The 16,239-nt window shown below is 37.5% G+C and overlaps 1 protein-coding gene across 4 annotated transcripts in view; it reads left to right on the top strand.

Moving 5' to 3' along the window:
* PIWIL2 (piwi like RNA-mediated gene silencing 2) overlaps window positions 1-16,239 on the top strand; it is a 76,549-nt gene that overhangs the window by 39,949 nt on the left and 20,361 nt on the right. Inside the window, exon 21 of one of the 4 annotated variants that reach the window (XM_038573861.1) lies at window positions 10,032-10,556. The exons of the other annotated variants lie outside the window; for them this stretch is intronic. Coding sequence (XP_038429789.1) covers window positions 10,032-10,046 — 15 coding nt within the window. The 3' untranslated portion in view covers window positions 10,047-10,556. Of the gene's footprint in view, window positions 1-10,031; window positions 10,557-16,239 lie in introns of those variants that run through there. 4 annotated transcript variants of the gene reach the window in all.

Below are 16,239 nucleotides of genomic sequence, written 5' to 3'. Positions count from 1 at the left end.
CAACTCTGAGGTCATGAAGATTTACCCCTATGTTTTCTTGTAACAGTTTTCAGCTTTAGCTCTTGTTTTTGGATCATTGATCCATTTTGAGTTACATTTTGTATATGGAGTGAGGTAGGAATCCATCTTTATTCTTTGGCACGTGTTTATCCACTTATCCCTGTATTACTTGTTGAGGACTATATTCTTTCTCCATAGAATAGTTTTGGCATCCTTGTTAAAAATCAATTGGGCATAGATGTTTATTTCATAGGGTTTATTTCTGAACTCTAAATTCTATTCTGTTGGTCTAAATATCATTTTTAATTTATTTTTAATTTAAATTTAACATACAGTGTATTGTTAGTTTCAGAGGTAGAATTCAGTGATTTGTCAGTCTTCTGTAACACCCAGTGCTCATGACATTGTATGCCCTCCTGAATGTCCATTACCCGGTTATCCCACCCCCGCCCCTCCATAAATGTCATTCTTAATGTCAGTATAAGACTGTTTTGGTTACTGTTTCTTTTTAGTTAGTTGTGAAGTTGGAAAGTGTGTCTTCCAGATTTGTTTTCTTTTTCGAATATTTTTTTAATTTTAACTGTTCAGGCCCCTTAGAATTTCATGTGAAATTTCCATTTCTGGGGAAAAAAAAGCCGTTGGAATTTTGATCGGGATTGCATTGAATTTGTACAGTGCCTTGCAAGTATTGCCATCTTAATAATACTTAGTCCTATATAGACAGGATATTTTTTCCATTTGTTTAGGTCTTTAATTGTTTTCAGCAACATTTTATAGTTTCCACATACAAGTATTTTACCTCTCTGATTAAATTTATTTCTAGGAATTTTATTGTTTTGGATGCTACTGTAATTGTTTTCTTAATTTCATTTTTGAATTGTCCATTGCTCGTGTGCAGAAACATAACTGGTTTTTATGCATTAATCTTTAACCTTAACCACTTTTTTGAATTAGGCTTAGGGCTTTTTCTTTTTTAAAAAAATTCTTGATATTTTCTATTTATGGAATCAGATGATCTCCAGAGATAGTTATACTTCTTTCTTTCCAATTTGAATGCCTTTCTTTTTTTAAAAGATTTTTTTTATTTATTCATTTTAGAGAGTGAGTGTGCATGAGCAGGGGAAGGGAGGGTGGGAGGGAGGGGAAAAGGGAGAGAATCCCAAGCCAACTCCATGCCAAGTGTGGAGCTCACTGCAGGGCTGCATTCCATGACCCTAAGGTCATGACTCAAGCCAAAACCAAGAGTCAGATACTTAAGTGACTGAGCCACCCAGCCAATCACCTCCAATTTGGATGTCTTTTATTTCTTTTTCTTGCACAGTTGCTGTAGTTGGAATTTCAGTTACAATGTTTATAGCAATGGTGAAAATGGGCATCCTATTTTATTTCTGATGTTTATAGGGAATAATTTTAAGTCTTTCACTATTGAGTATAGGTTAGCTGTGAGTTTTCCATAAACTTGATTGATAATGTTAAGGAAGTTTCCTTCTATTCCTAATTTGACAAGAATTTTTTCTTTTTTCTTTTTTTTTTTTGACACGTGATGAACATTTTTATGTTGAAAGTGTGTTGGATTTTATCAGATGCTTTTTCTGCATGTTAATGTATAACAATCTTATTCACATTAATACCAAATTGATTTCAGTAGTATACAAAAACTTTGTTCATACACAGTTCTGTTCTTTCCTCTTTTTTGTTTTTAAAGATTTTATTTATTTGTGAGATAGAGCATAAACATACACACAGAGAAGCAGGCTTCCTGCTTATCAGGGAGCCCTAGGTGGGGCTTGATCCCAGGATCCTGAGATCGTGACCTGAGCGGAAGGCAGACACTTAATCAAATGGGCCGTACAGGTGCCCCTCTCTTCCTCTTTTTGTGTGGTGCTAATTCTGTATTAGGGTTCTCCAGAGAAACAGAATCGGGAGCCTGCATGCGCACACATGCATGCACATGCACACGAAGAAAGAGATTTGTTCATTTTAAGGAATTGGCTCACATAATTTATGGAGGCTGTCAAGTCCAAAATCTTCAGAGTGGGCCAGCAGGCTGGAGACCCAGGAAATAGTTGATGTTGCAAATCAAATTTGAGTTTATCCTACTTTGTATTCTTTAGGCTTCTTGGAGATTCAGTTGAATTTTTTACCAGGTTTGGTAATTTTAGGTCCACTATTTCTTCAGATGACCTTTTTGACCCTTTCTGACTCACCTTTCCTACTGAGACTCCACAATTATTTGTATTTGGTATGTTAGATGGCATCTTAGTCTCCAGAAATTGTGTTTATTTTTCTTCTTTTTCCCTCCTCTTTCTCGTACTGGATAATCTCAGTGGACCTATCTCCTAGTTCATGGATTATTTCTTCTGCCTCATCAGATCTACTGTTAAGCCCCTCTAGTGGAAATTGTCCTTTCAGTTGTTATATTTTCTGACTTCCAAATTTTTGCCTTTTTCTCGCTTATAACTTGCATCTTTATTGATAGTTTATTTGGTGAGACACTTTCTATACTTAATGTCTTTATTTTTTTTTTCTTAATGTCTTTAGATGTGGTTTTCTTTATTTTTTTAAACAGTAATTAAAATACTGATTTAAAGTCCCGTGTTCAGTAAAGCCATCAGCTGGGTTTATCCTAGGCAGTTTCTATTGACTACTTTTTTTTATCATGTGAATGGGCCATATTTTACTATTTCTTTTTTTTTTTTTTTTTTAAAGATTGTCCTTTCCTCACTGTATGATTTTGGCTTCTTTTTTTTTATTTTTTATATTTTTTTAATTTTTATTTATTTATGATAGTCACAGAGAGAGAGAGAGGCAGAGACACAGGCAGAGGGAGAAGCAGGCTCCATGCACTGGGAGCCCGATGTGGGATTCGATCCCGAGTCTCCAGGATCGCGCCCTGGGCCAAAGGCAGGCGCCAAACTGCTGCGCCAACCAGGGATCCCTATTTTACTATTTCTTAACATGTCTCATTTTTTATTGGAAACTAGACATTTTTCATATATGTGGCAACTCTGCAAATTAGATCTCCACTCCCAGGAATTGCTGTTATTATTTTTTATTTGATGGCTTTTCTGCCTGATTTACAATCTCTGTAATCTAGATTATGTGTAGCACTGAAAATTTCCCTTGGTAGTTTAGTGATCAGTTAATGTCTAGACATACACTTCTTTAAATGCCTGGAACCTGTTCTGCCCCGCCCCCCCCCATGACTGCTACATTATTACCATAGTAGTGAGGCTATAGATGCTACTGCAGAGAAAGGAGGATGTGAGTAGAACAAGTTAAAATACCACAAAGCTTGTGAGATTCAGCCTTTATTTTATTTTATTTATTTTTTTTATTCAGCCGGTTTAACTGAACAAATGCTCTTCAGATTGTTGCAAACCTCTGGCTAGTATCCACAATTCCAGAAAGTTTGATTTTGACCAGTTTTGCAGTGTACTCGTTGCTTTTATGGAGGAGATTTTTCAAGGTCCCTTTTTCCCCGTTCAGTAAATATATTCTAAGGAGTGCTTTTGACAGTCTTGCAATTTTCCAGGTGGACAATAATTAGATTCTAGAACCCACTAAGTGTAGATGACACTAGGAAACCTCCAACATTTTGGGTTGGTGCCCTAAAGGGTTACATTGTAGGAATAAGCGTGAGTGAGTAGTATATAACCATTAGAGCAAACTATGGCTTATCTTTGAATTTTTTCTATCCCTGAAATCAAATACAATGACCCCGAATGCTTACGTTCCTGAGTTTCTCATAGTGCTAATACTCCAGACTCTTGGAAAAAGTAAACATAAATCTTCTCTGTATTAAAACCTCATTCCAGGCTTCCCCTCATTTCTTTTTTTTTTTTTTTTAATATTTTTTTTAAACTTTTATTTATTTATTTATGATAGTCACACAGAGAGAGAGAGAGAGGCAGAGACACAGGCAGAGGGAGAAGCAGGCAGAGGGAGAAGCATGCTCCATGCACCGGGAGCCCGACGTGGGATTCGATCCTGGGTCTCCAGGATCACGCCCTGGGCCAAAGGCAGGCGCCAAACCGCTGCGCCACCCAGGGATCCCTTCCCCTCATTTCTATTAACAGTATTATCAATGCTGTGTTTAGCATGCAATTTCTAGAAAGCAGTACATGTAGATTATATATACACACCTACATGTCTACCCATCTGTGTGTCTGTAGGTAGGTATATTACATATATACATGGACATACGTATGTGCTTATATATAAACATGTATATAAAATACACCTAAATTTAACTGAAGAGTTAATGAAGAAAACCATAAGAAAGGCAAGATACAAAAGGACAGAAACCCTACAGGCATATTCTAATTCTGAAAGCAGTAGCTAAAAGTTGAAAAGCTTTAGCACATTTGAAAGTCTTTAAGGATCAAAAACAGAGGCCAGGGCTCCTAAATCAGTGGTGGTCCCTAGTATACTTCCCCACTCCTTGAGTTGTGAATCTAAAGGGCTACAGAGTTGGAGTAAAGAACTATAGGTAGACTGAATCATGTCAGTCCCTGAATATGAATTAGTTTATTTATTTATTAAATTTTATTTAAATTCAATTTTCCAGCATAGAGTATAACACCCAGTGCTCATCTCATCACCTAAATATGAATTTAGGTGAACTCAACTGCTACTTGCCAGAGCAAATACAAATTCTCTGAAGGAAGGTAACATTATGTTAGGCATCAAAATGTTTCCACAATGCTTACCAATCAATCAATAATAACTAATAACACAAAGAAAATGAGGTGACTAAAAATAGGAAAAAAAATAGATGCTTGATCCTGATCCATATAAGACTCAGATAATTGAGCAACCAGATACATTTTTAAATAGCTACACTTGGGGTGCCTGGGTGATTCAGTCAGTTAAGCATTGGTCTCTTGATTTCAGCTCAGGTCATGATCTCAGGGTTGTGAGATCAAGTGATGTGTCAGGCTCTGTGCTGGGGCATGGAGCCTGCTTAAGATTCTCTCTCCTCCTCTCCCCATCAATCTCTCTAAGCCCCTCTTTAAAAAAATAAAATCTTAAAAAAAATAGCTACACTTACTGTATTCAAAGAGGTAAAATACAACAGTAAGAATTTTAGCAAAGAATTGGGAACTATGAGGAAAAAAAGTTGGAATTTCTAGAACTGAAATTTCTGCCAAATAAAATTAAATACTCAAAGGATGGGTGTATTAGGTTGCTAGGACTGCCATAGCAACGTACTATAGACTGGGTAGATTAACAAAGACTTATTTCTTCACAGTTCTGGAGGATGGGAAGTCCAAGATTAGGGTGCTGGCAGGGCTGGATTCTCCTGAGGCCTCTCATCTTTTCTTGTAGATGACTGTCTTCTCTCAGTCACATGGTCTTATCCTGTGTGTATCTGTGTCTTAATATCCTTTTCTTACAAAGACACAAGTCATATTTAATTAGAGCCTACCCCAGTGATCTCATTTAAACTTAATAATCTAGTTTTAAAGGCTCTATCTCCAAATACAACCCCACTCCAGGGTACTAGGGACTTCAACGTACAAATTTTGGGGAAAAACATCTCCATGCAAAAAAACTGGGTAATGGTAGTTTAGACTTAATTGAGGAAGTAAAAAGTCAACTGAGAGATAAGGAGAAAAAAAAAAAAAACGGAAGCATTGAGATACAAAGATATGGGAGATATGGGGTTATAATATATGCATAAGTGGCCCAGAAGGAAGTTAAAGAGGGTATAGAACAGAAGAAATATCTGAAAAGACTATGGTAAAGAATATTCTGAAGGTGACAGAAAACAACAGAGCAATAGATACAAGGTGTCTGAAAGATCCCAAGTAGAATATATATAAAAAAAAGTACACTTAGGTATATTACAGTAAAACTGTTGAAAGACAAATATGCATATGCGATGCACATGCACACATGTTAAGACCAGTCTCAAAGGAAAAGAAAAGAAAGGTTACCTTAAAAAGGCAACAAATGTACTAATAGCTAACTTGTCAAAAAGTGTAAGCCACAAGGTGATTAAAAGGGCACCTGGCTGGCTCAGTCAGTGGAGAATGGGACACTTGACCTCAGGGTTGTGAGTTTGAGCCTCACATTGGGTGCAGAGATTACTTAAAAAAATACAGTCTTTAAAAGAGAAAAGAAAACTGCCTATGTAGAATCTAGTATTCATGAAAAATAACTTCTAATAAGGTGAAATAAAGATACCCTATGGCAAACAAAAAATTGAGAGACTTTGTCTCTGGGAAACTCACATTGAAGGAAGATACTAAATGATATTCTTCACCTAGAAGGAAAATTATCCTAGAGAGAAGCTTAGATGTGGTTATGGCAAAAAAGTGGCAAATATGGGATAAATTTGAATGAATACATACTACCTAAAAATACTATAATTCCTTCGGGACCTGAGTGGCTCAGTCAGTTAAACATCTGCCTTTGGCTCAGGTCATGATCCCAGGGTCCTAGAATAGAGCCCCACATCTGGCTCCCCGCTCAGCAGGGAAACCTGCTTCTCCCTCTCCCCCTGCTTGCTCCTCTCCCTGCCCTCTCTCATGCTTTCTATCAAATAAATAAATAAAATCTTTAATAAAATAAAATAATACAATTCCTGAATGGGTATTTATTGTGTGTTGGTATATTTAAGTTTCAAATTAATGAAAATAGTACATAAGGAGGAAGTAAATGAAATTCTAATGCTGTTAGTTTCCTGAATTATTATTATTATAGTTTCTTGAATTATTGAGTAAAAGTTGAAAGTACTTATATTACTTAGATTAACTAGATTTATGTTGTTGTAATTTCTAGATTAGACACTAAATAATAAAAGAATATAGAACTATCAAGAGAAAATTATTTATTTTTTTGTTTTTTTGAAAATTATTTATTTTTAAACTTTTATTTACTTGAGAAAGTATGTGCGCAAGCAGCAGGAAGAGCAAGCAGAGGCAGAGGGAGAAGCAGGCTCCCCATCAAGCAGGGAGCCCAAAGAGAGGCTCATGACCTGAGCAAAAGTCAGATGCCTAACTGACTGAGCCACCCCCCAGGCACCCTACAAAAAAAGTTAAGATTTATTTATTTACAAGAGACACACAGAGAGAGAGAGGCAGAGACATAGGCAGAGGGAGAATCAGGCTCCTCGCAGGGAGCCTGATGTGAGACTTGATCCCGGATCCTGGGATCACTCTCTGAGCCAAAGGCAGATGTGCAACCACTGAGCCACCGAGATGTCCAATCACACAAAAAAAATTTTTTTTAAGATTTTATTTATTCATGGGAGACACAGAGAGAGAGAGGCAGAGACACAGGCAGAGGGAGAAGCAGGCTCCATGCAGGGAGCCTGACGTGGGACTCGATCCCTAGTCTCCAGGATCAGGACCTGGGCTGAAGGCGGCACTAAATCACTGAGCCACCAGGGCTGCCCACAAAAAAATTTTTAAAAAGGAAGAAAGATGGATGCCTAGATGGCTCAGCAGTTGAGTGTTTGCCTTTGACTCAGGGCATGATCCTGGAGTTCTAGGATAAAGTCCCACAACAAGCTTCCTGCATGGAGCCTGCTTCTCCCTCTGCCTGTGTCTCTGCCTCTCTGTCTGTCTCTCATGAATAAATCAATCTTTTTTTAAAAAAGGAAGAAAAAAAAAAGTGAAACAGAGACAAATAGCATCCAATACTTGAATTTTGAAAATGTTATACCACGTGAAAGAAACCAGTCACAAAAGACTATAGATTCCCATTCATAAAAAATGTGCAGGAGAGGGAAATCTAGAGACAGAAGGTAGGCCAGTGGTTGTTTAGGGCTGAGATTCAGAAAGGATGGAAAGGTGGGTAGGGTGGTGATGTTGTACATACCTATGTATATACTAAAAACATATATACAATTTAGATTGGTGAATTGTATGTATAGTCTGTGAATTATATCTCAGTAACAAGATGTTTAAAAAAAATTTAAGAACCATATAGAGGGGGATCCCTGGGTGGCGCTGCGGTTTAGCGCCTGTCTTTGGCCCAGGGCACGATCCTGGAGACTCGGGATCGAATCCCACGTCGGGCTCCCAGTGCATGGAGCCTGCTTCTCCCTCTGCCTGTGTCTCTGCCTCTCTCTCTCTCTGTGTGTGACTATCATAAATAAATAAAAAAATATTGTAAAAAAACCACATTTTATATTCTTCTACTTCAGTGAATTATCCAGAATATGTAAATCATAGAGACATTAAATGATTGGTTTCCAGAGAGTGAGGATGTGGACAAGAATGGGGAATAATTGCTAATGATTGCAGGGTTCTTTTGGGGTGATGAAAATATTAAGGAATTAGTGTTAGGGCATAGCTTGGTGAATATATTACAAGTCACTAAATTATACAGTTCAAAATAGAGAATTTTATGATATGTGATTTATGTCAAATATTTTTAAATGAAGGAGAGTGAATCATTGAGCTCTATCTCTGAAAGTGATAATACACTATATATTGAGTTTAAATTTTAAAAATAAAGGGAAAAATAGATAAAACAATTAACCCAATCAAAAAAAGAAGAAATTAAGACAATTTCAGATAAACGAAAGCTGGCATAATCTGTCATTGGCAGACCTATCCTACAAGAGATACTGAAGGTAGTCCTTCATGTGGAAATGAAATAACACTAGATAGTAATTTGTGTCCACATGAAGAAGTAAGTAGCACCAGAAAAGGTAACTGGAAAAGGTAACCAAAAAAAGTAACCATAAAAGATAAAAGAGAGCAAAATGTATTTTTGTCATTTTTTCTTGACTATGATTTAAGAAACAACTGCATAAAGCAGTAGATGTAAATCTTTTTAAAAAAATTTTTAGTAGATGTAAATCTGAGTAGATGTGTATACAATGTATCAAGATATAATGTGACAGTAAAGGCACAAAGTAGAAGGGAGGGTATAAAGTAATATACAAGTGGACTTTTTTAATATTACTAAAATTAATGTTATATTAACCAAATGACATTGTTCCAAGTTAATATGTTAATTGTAATCTCCAGGGAAAACACTAAGAAAAGAACTCTGAAAAATAAAACAAAAGGAACAATAATGAAATTAAAATGGTAACTAGAAAATATCTATTTAATAGAAAATAAGGCCGTGGTGGAAGAATAGAAGGAGAAAAGTGATAGAAAGCATGTAGAGGGATCCCTGGGTGGCGCAGCGGTTTGGCGCCTGCCTTTGGCCCAGGGTGCGATCCTGGAGACCCGGAATCGAATCCCACGTCGGGCTCCCGGTGCATGGAGCCTGCTTCTCCCTCTGCCTGTGTCTCTGCCTCTCTCTCTCTCTCTCTGTGACTATCATGAATAAATAAATAAAATCTAAAAAAAAAAAAAAAAGAAAGCATGTAGAAAACAGTGAAATGGCACATGTAAATTTTACCGTATTAGTAATTACCTTTATTATAATGAAGGACTAAACATTCCATTTAAAAGATAGAAATTAGAGAATGAATTAAGTGAAAAATCCATGGTTATGATTTCTGCAATAGATGCATTTTAGTGTCAAAGACACAGTGAGTTTGAAAGTAAAAGGATAGAACAAGATTGTATATTATACAAATAGTAACCAAAACAGAAATGGAGTGGCTGTACTGCTTGCTATTAGAATAGACTTTAAGGGGATCCCTGGGTGGCTCAGCGGTTTGGCGCCTGCCTTTGGCCCAGGGCGCAGTCCTGGAGTCCTGGGATCGAGTCCCACGTCGGGCTCCCGGCATGGAGCCTGCTTCTCCCTCCTGAGTCTCCGCTTCTCTCTGTGTGTCTCTCATGAATAAATAAAATCTTCAAAAAAAATGCACTAATCAGTTATACTTCTATACACTAGCAGTAATCAAAATGAAATGTAGGAAAAACTTAGAAGGGCAAGACATACTGAAAACTGCAGAATGTTTATGAAAGAAATAGAAGAAGATGTAAATAAAAGGAAAGACATCACTTATTAATGGATTGGAAGACTATATTGTTAAAGTAGCAATACTTCCTAAATTAATCTACAGTTCAATGAAATATGTATCAAGAATGTAACATTCTTTTTTTTTTCAGAAATGGACAAGTTGATTTTCCAATTTATGTGGAAATGTAAAAAGTCCAGAATAAGCAAAACAATTTTGAAAAAGAAGAGCAAGTTGAAGGACTCCTACCTTCTGAATTCAAAACTTATTAAAGCTAGAATAAGCAAGACAGTTTGGTACTGATATAGAGATAGGCTTAGGGATCAGTGGAATAGAACTGAGTCAAATAAACCCATGTACCTATGGTAAATGGATTTTTCACAAGGGTGCTGTTCAGGGGTGGAAATAATTGTCTTTCCAAGAAATGATGCAGGGACTAAAGAAATCCAAATGCAAAAAAGAATGATGTTGGATCCTTGCCCCACACAAAGTAAAAAATTAACTCCAAAGGATTAAGCACTCAAATATAGGAACCAAAACTTTAAAACTCTGGATGATAACATAGGTGTAAATCGTGACCATGTATTAGACGTGATGCTGAAAGTGAAAGCAAGTAAAGAAGAACAGGTAAATTGTACTTCATCAAAATTAAATTATTATTATTATATTTTTTAAAGATTTATTTATTTACTTATGATAGAAAGACACGGGAGGAGGGGGAAGCAGGCTCCATGCAGGAGCCTGATGTGGGACTCGATCCCAGGTTTCCAGGATCACGCCCTGGGCTGCAGGCAGCACTAAACCGCTGTGCCACTGGGGCTGCCCAAATTGTTGTTGTTATTATTATTTTTTACTTCAAAGAATACCATCAAAGTAAAAAGACAACCCATGAAATGGGACGGAATCGTTCATCTGAAATACCTGGTAAAGGTCTACTTTCCAGAATACATAAAGAACTCTTACAACTCAACAACAAAGAAAAAAATCACCCAATTTAAAACCAGGAAACATTTGAATAGATGTTTCTCCAAAGACCATATACAAATAGACAAATACATGAAAGGTTGCCTGGGTGGCTCAATCCCTTAAGCATCTGGTTCTTGATTTTGGCTCAGGTCATGATCTGAAGGTTGTAAGATAAAGTCCCATGTCGGGTTCTGTGTTGGGTGTGGAGCCTACTTAAGATTCTCTCTCTCCCTTTGTCCCTTCCCCCCTTAAAAAAGAAAAAACACAGGAAAAGAACTTTAACATCATTAATAATTAGGGAAATGGGAATCAAAACCACAATGAGATACCACTTCACACCAAAAACAGATAAAAGATTACAGTAAAGCCATACAGCAATATCTCTCATGAACATAGGTGATGCAAAAATTCTCAACAAAGTAAAAAATTACATACCTTTTCAAATGCATGTCCACCTGGAACTTGTGACCTTATTTGGAAGTAGGGTCCTTGCAGATGCAACCAAGTTAAGATGCAGTGATTGAATTAGGATGGATTATATATAATCCAGTAGCTGATACTCTTATAAGAAGAGGGAAATTTGGTCATAGAGTCATAGGGTGAAAGCCATGTGAAGAAGTAGACACAGAGGAGGAGAAGCTGTTGTGAATGTGCAAGCAGAGATTGTAATGACGTATGTACAAGCCAAGAAACACCAAGGATTGCCAGCAACCACCAGCAACTACAGGAAGCAAGGAAGAGTTCTTTCATAGACTCCTTTGGAGGAGGCATGATCCTGTTGATACCTGAATTTTGGACTTTCACCCTCTGGAACTGTGAGAATAAATGTCTATTGTTCAAAGCCATCCAGTTTGTGGTTGGTTGTTTATAGCAATGCTTGGAAAAAGAACACACCCACCATGTTGTGTTGCAGTTATACAAGGCTGGCTCAATATTTAAAAATCTAGTGATCCATTTCATCAACAGGTTAAAGAATAAATATCACAACAATAGATGCAAAAAAAAAAAGCATTTGACAAAATTCTGTTGACAGTCATGGTTTAAAAAAATAGCAAAAGCTCCCAAAAAATTAGTAATAGAGGGAGAACTTCATAAACCTAATAATAGAACATCTACAAAAACCCTATAGTTGGGTGGCCCAGGTGGCTAATTTTCTTTATTCATGAGAGAGAGGCAGAGACACATGCAGAGGGAGAAGCAGGCTCCCCATGGGGAGCCCAGTGTGGGACTCCATCCTGGGATCCCCTGAGCCAAAGGCAGACCCTCAACCACTGAGCTACCCAGGTGTCCCAAGACACTAGTTTTTCGTAAGATTGGGCATATGTATTTCCCCTCTCATCATTTGTATTCAACATCATACTGAACGCCTTAACTAATGCAAAAAAGACAAGAAAAGGAAATAAGATATACAAATATTAGAAAAGAAAGAAAAATGTTTGCAGATAGAATGTCTACAGAAAATACCACATGGAATCAACAACTAAAAAACCTGGAATAAGCAAAAATTACAAAGTTGCAGGATACAAGGTTAATATATATGTCAGTTTCTTTCCTATATACCAGCAGTAAACAATTGGAATTTGAATTTTAAAATACCATTTATATTGACACCTAAAAATGAAATACTAAAGTATAATGCTAACAAAGTTGGTTCAAGATCTACATGAGGAAAACTAAAATTTTGATAAAAAAGAAATAAATGGAGAGATGTTCCATGTTCATTGATAGGAAGACTCCGTGTCAGTTCTCAACTCCATCTGTAGAGTCAATGTAATTACTTTTTTTTTTTTTTTTTTTGAGTCAATGCAATTCCAGTCAAAATCTCAGCAAGTTATATTGTGGAAATCTATAAAATTTACACATAAAGGCAGAAGACATAGGACAGCCAGCACAATACTGAAGAACAGTCAGAGGACTGACATTTCCCAACTCAAAGAGTTAATATAAAGCTATAGTAATCCAGGTGGTGTGGGCTTGGCAGCAGAGTAGATGTCAATGAAACAGAACAAGAGAGCCCAGAAATAGAATTATATAAATGAAGTCTAGTGATCTATGATAAAGGAGCACATACACATCAATGGAAAAAGGATAGTCTTTATCAGCAAATGTTGCTGGAACAACTATTCACCTGCATAAAAAAGATCTAATCACCTTTCTCTTACCATAATTAACTTAAAAGGTACCATAAGTTTATATTTTAAATCCAAAATGGTAAAACTTCTGGAAGGTAACAGGAAAAAATCTAGGTGACTTTGGGTTTCAATAACTTTCTTAGATACAAAAGCACAATCCATAATAGAAAAGATAAGTTGGACTTAATGAAAATTAAAAACTTCTTACAGCACCCAGGTAGCTCAGTTGGAAGAGCATGTGACTCTTGATCTTGGGGTTGTGAGTTTAAGCCCCCAAACTTATGGTTTGGGTGTAGAGATTACTTAAGACGTTTTTAAAAAAATTAAAAACTTATCTGTGAAAGATACCATGAGAATGGAAAGATGCTACAGACTGGGAGAAAATATTTGCAAAACACCTATTTGATAAAGATCATTATCCAGAATATACAATATACAAAGACCTCTTAAAACTCAAGAAGACAATCTGATTAAAAGACTTAACAGGGGGATCCCTGGGTGGCTCAGCGGTTTGGCGCCTGCCTTTGGCCCAGGGCACGATCCTGGAGTCCCGGGATCGAGTCCCGCATTGGGCTCCCGGCAGGGAGCCTGCTTCTCCTTCTGTCTGTGTCTCTGCCTCTCTCTCTCTCTATCATAAATAAATAAATAAATCTTAAAAAAAAAAGACACCTCACCGAAAAAGATACAAAAATGGCAACAACAAAAAAAAGTCCATGAAAAGATAATATTAGGGAATGGCAAATTAAAACAGTGGGATAAAAATAAAAAACAGTGGGATACCACCAGATTCCTATTAGAATGGCCAAAATCCAAAACACAGATGACCCCAAATGCCAATGAAAATGTGAAGAAGCAAGAATTCTCATTCATCGTTGCTGGTAGGAATGCAAAAACGGTGCAGATACTTTGGAAGTCAACTTGACGGTTTCTTTCAAAGCTCTCTTTTTAGAGACGTTGTAAAGTAGAGGAAGAGAAAGAATCTTAAGCAGGCTCCATGCCCAGTACAGAGCCCAAGGTGGGGCTTGATCATGACCTGAGCTTCAAGAGTTGGACAACCAGGCACCCTGCCTCAAAAGTCTTAAGAGAGTCTTAAAAGAGAGTCACCTGGGGGGCTGAGTTAAGCATCCGACTCTTGGTTGCAGCTCAGATCATAATCTCAGGATTCTGGGATCAAGCCTCATTTTGGGAGCCATACCCAGCATGGAGTATGCTTGAGATTTTCTCTTTCCCACTCCCTCTGACCTTCCCTCCAATGCATGTGTGATCTCTCTGTCTCAAATATATATTTTTTAAGATTTTTTATTTATTCATGAGAAACAGTGACATAGGACTCCATTCCAGGACCCCTGGGATCATGCCCTGAGCTGAAGGCAGACACTCAACCAGTGAGCCTCCCAGGCATCCCTAATAAATATGTCTTTAAAAAAAAAAGAAAAAAGATTCTTGTGGTGCCTGGCTGGGTCAGTCAGTAGAGCATGCAACTCTTGATCTCAGGGTCGTGAGTTCAGGCCTCTATTCCCCATAATATTCTCTTTCCCCATAATATTCCCCTCTTTCCCCATAATATTCAGCAGTAGCGCTTCTTAGTATCCCCTCTTTCCCCATAATATTCAGCAGTAGCGCTTCTTAGTATTTACCCAAATGAGCCGAAAACTTACGACATTGCAAAAACTTCCACAGAGGTGTTCATTGTAGCTTTATCCACAATTGCCAAAACTTAGAAGCACTCAAGATCTCCTTCAATATGTGAATGGAATACTAAACCTTGTATCCAAACAATGAAGTATTAAAATTCAGCTGTAAGAAGTGAGCTATCAATTCCTGAAAAGATATGAAGGAAGTTTAAATGCATATTACAAAATGAAAAAAGCCAGTCTGAAAAGACTACATACTGCATGATTCCAACTATGGCACATCTGGAAAAAAAAAAAAAACTATGGAAATGGAAAAGAGATTGGTGTTTGCCAGAGGTTTGGGAGTGTAAGGAAGGGAAAGATAAATAGGGGGAGCACAGGGAATTTTTAGAGCTGTGAAACTATTATATATGGTACTGTAATGATGTATACATGACATTATGCATTTGTCAAAGTCTGAAGAATGTACAACATAGTGTGAACCCTAATATAAATTAGGGACTTCAGTTAAGAACAATGTATCAATATTTGTGCATTAATTGTAACAGATGTACCACCCTAATACAATATGGTAATGTGAAACTGTAAGTTGAAGAGGTGGTATGTGGGAACTTTGTATTGTCACCTCAGTTTTCTTTGGTGTGAATTTAAAAGTGGTCTAAAAATAGTCTTTTTTTCAAGATTTTGTTCATTTGAGAGGAGAAAGAATGCACATGAACACAGGGGAGGGGCAAAGGTCAAGCAGACTACTCTCTGAGCAGGAAGCCTGACATGGGGCTTGATCCCAGGACCCTGAGATCAAGGCAGACACTTAACCGACAGAGCCACCCAGGCACCCCTAAAAAATGGAAACAGTCCAAATGTCCACAGACTGATGAATGTACAAACAAAATGTGCTCTATCCCACAATGGAATATTATTTGGCAACACAAAGGAATGAAGGACTCATAATTCTACAGCATGGATGAACTGAGAAAATGCTAAGTGAAATTTGGTCACAAAAGACCATGTACTATATGATTCTGTTTGTTCTGAATAGGCCAATCCAAAGAAACAGTACATTGGTATGTTCCAGGATGGGGGGAACACAGGGTGATTGCTAATGTGTATGAGATTAACTTTTTAGGTGATGAATGTTCTAAAATTAGATACTGGTGGGGTGCCTAGGTGGCTCTGTCAGTTAACTGTCTGACTTTGGCTCAGGTCATGATCCCAGGGTCCTTGGATATACTCCCACATTGGGTTCTCTGCTCAGTGGGGAGTCTGCTACTCCCTCTACTCCTCCCCCTACTTGTGTGTGTGCACATGCATGCACATATGCACACACTCCCTCAAAATATTTTTTAAAGGGGCACCTGGCTGGGTCAGTGATTGAGTGGCTGCTTTTGGCTCAGGTCATGATCCCAGTCACCTAGGGTCCATTCCTGCATCGGGCTCCTCACGGGGAGCCTTCTCCCTCTGCCTATGTTTTTGTGTCTCTCATGAATAAATAAATATTTTTTTAAAATATTTTTTAAAATTAGATAATGGGGGTGCCAGGTGGCTCAGTTGGTTAAGCATCTGCCTTCAGCTCAGGTCATGACTCCAGGGTCCTAAGAATGAGCCCTGAGTCAGGCAGGCTCCCTGC

The sequence above is a fragment of the Canis lupus genome, chromosome 25, assembly GCF_011100685.1.
Source record: "Canis lupus familiaris isolate Mischka breed German Shepherd chromosome 25, alternate assembly UU_Cfam_GSD_1.0, whole genome shotgun sequence".
In the NCBI taxonomy this organism is placed as follows: domain Eukaryota; kingdom Metazoa; phylum Chordata; class Mammalia; order Carnivora; family Canidae; genus Canis; species Canis lupus.
Note: the sequence above shows the minus strand (reverse complement) of the source record. Positions and strands in the feature narration are given on the sequence as shown.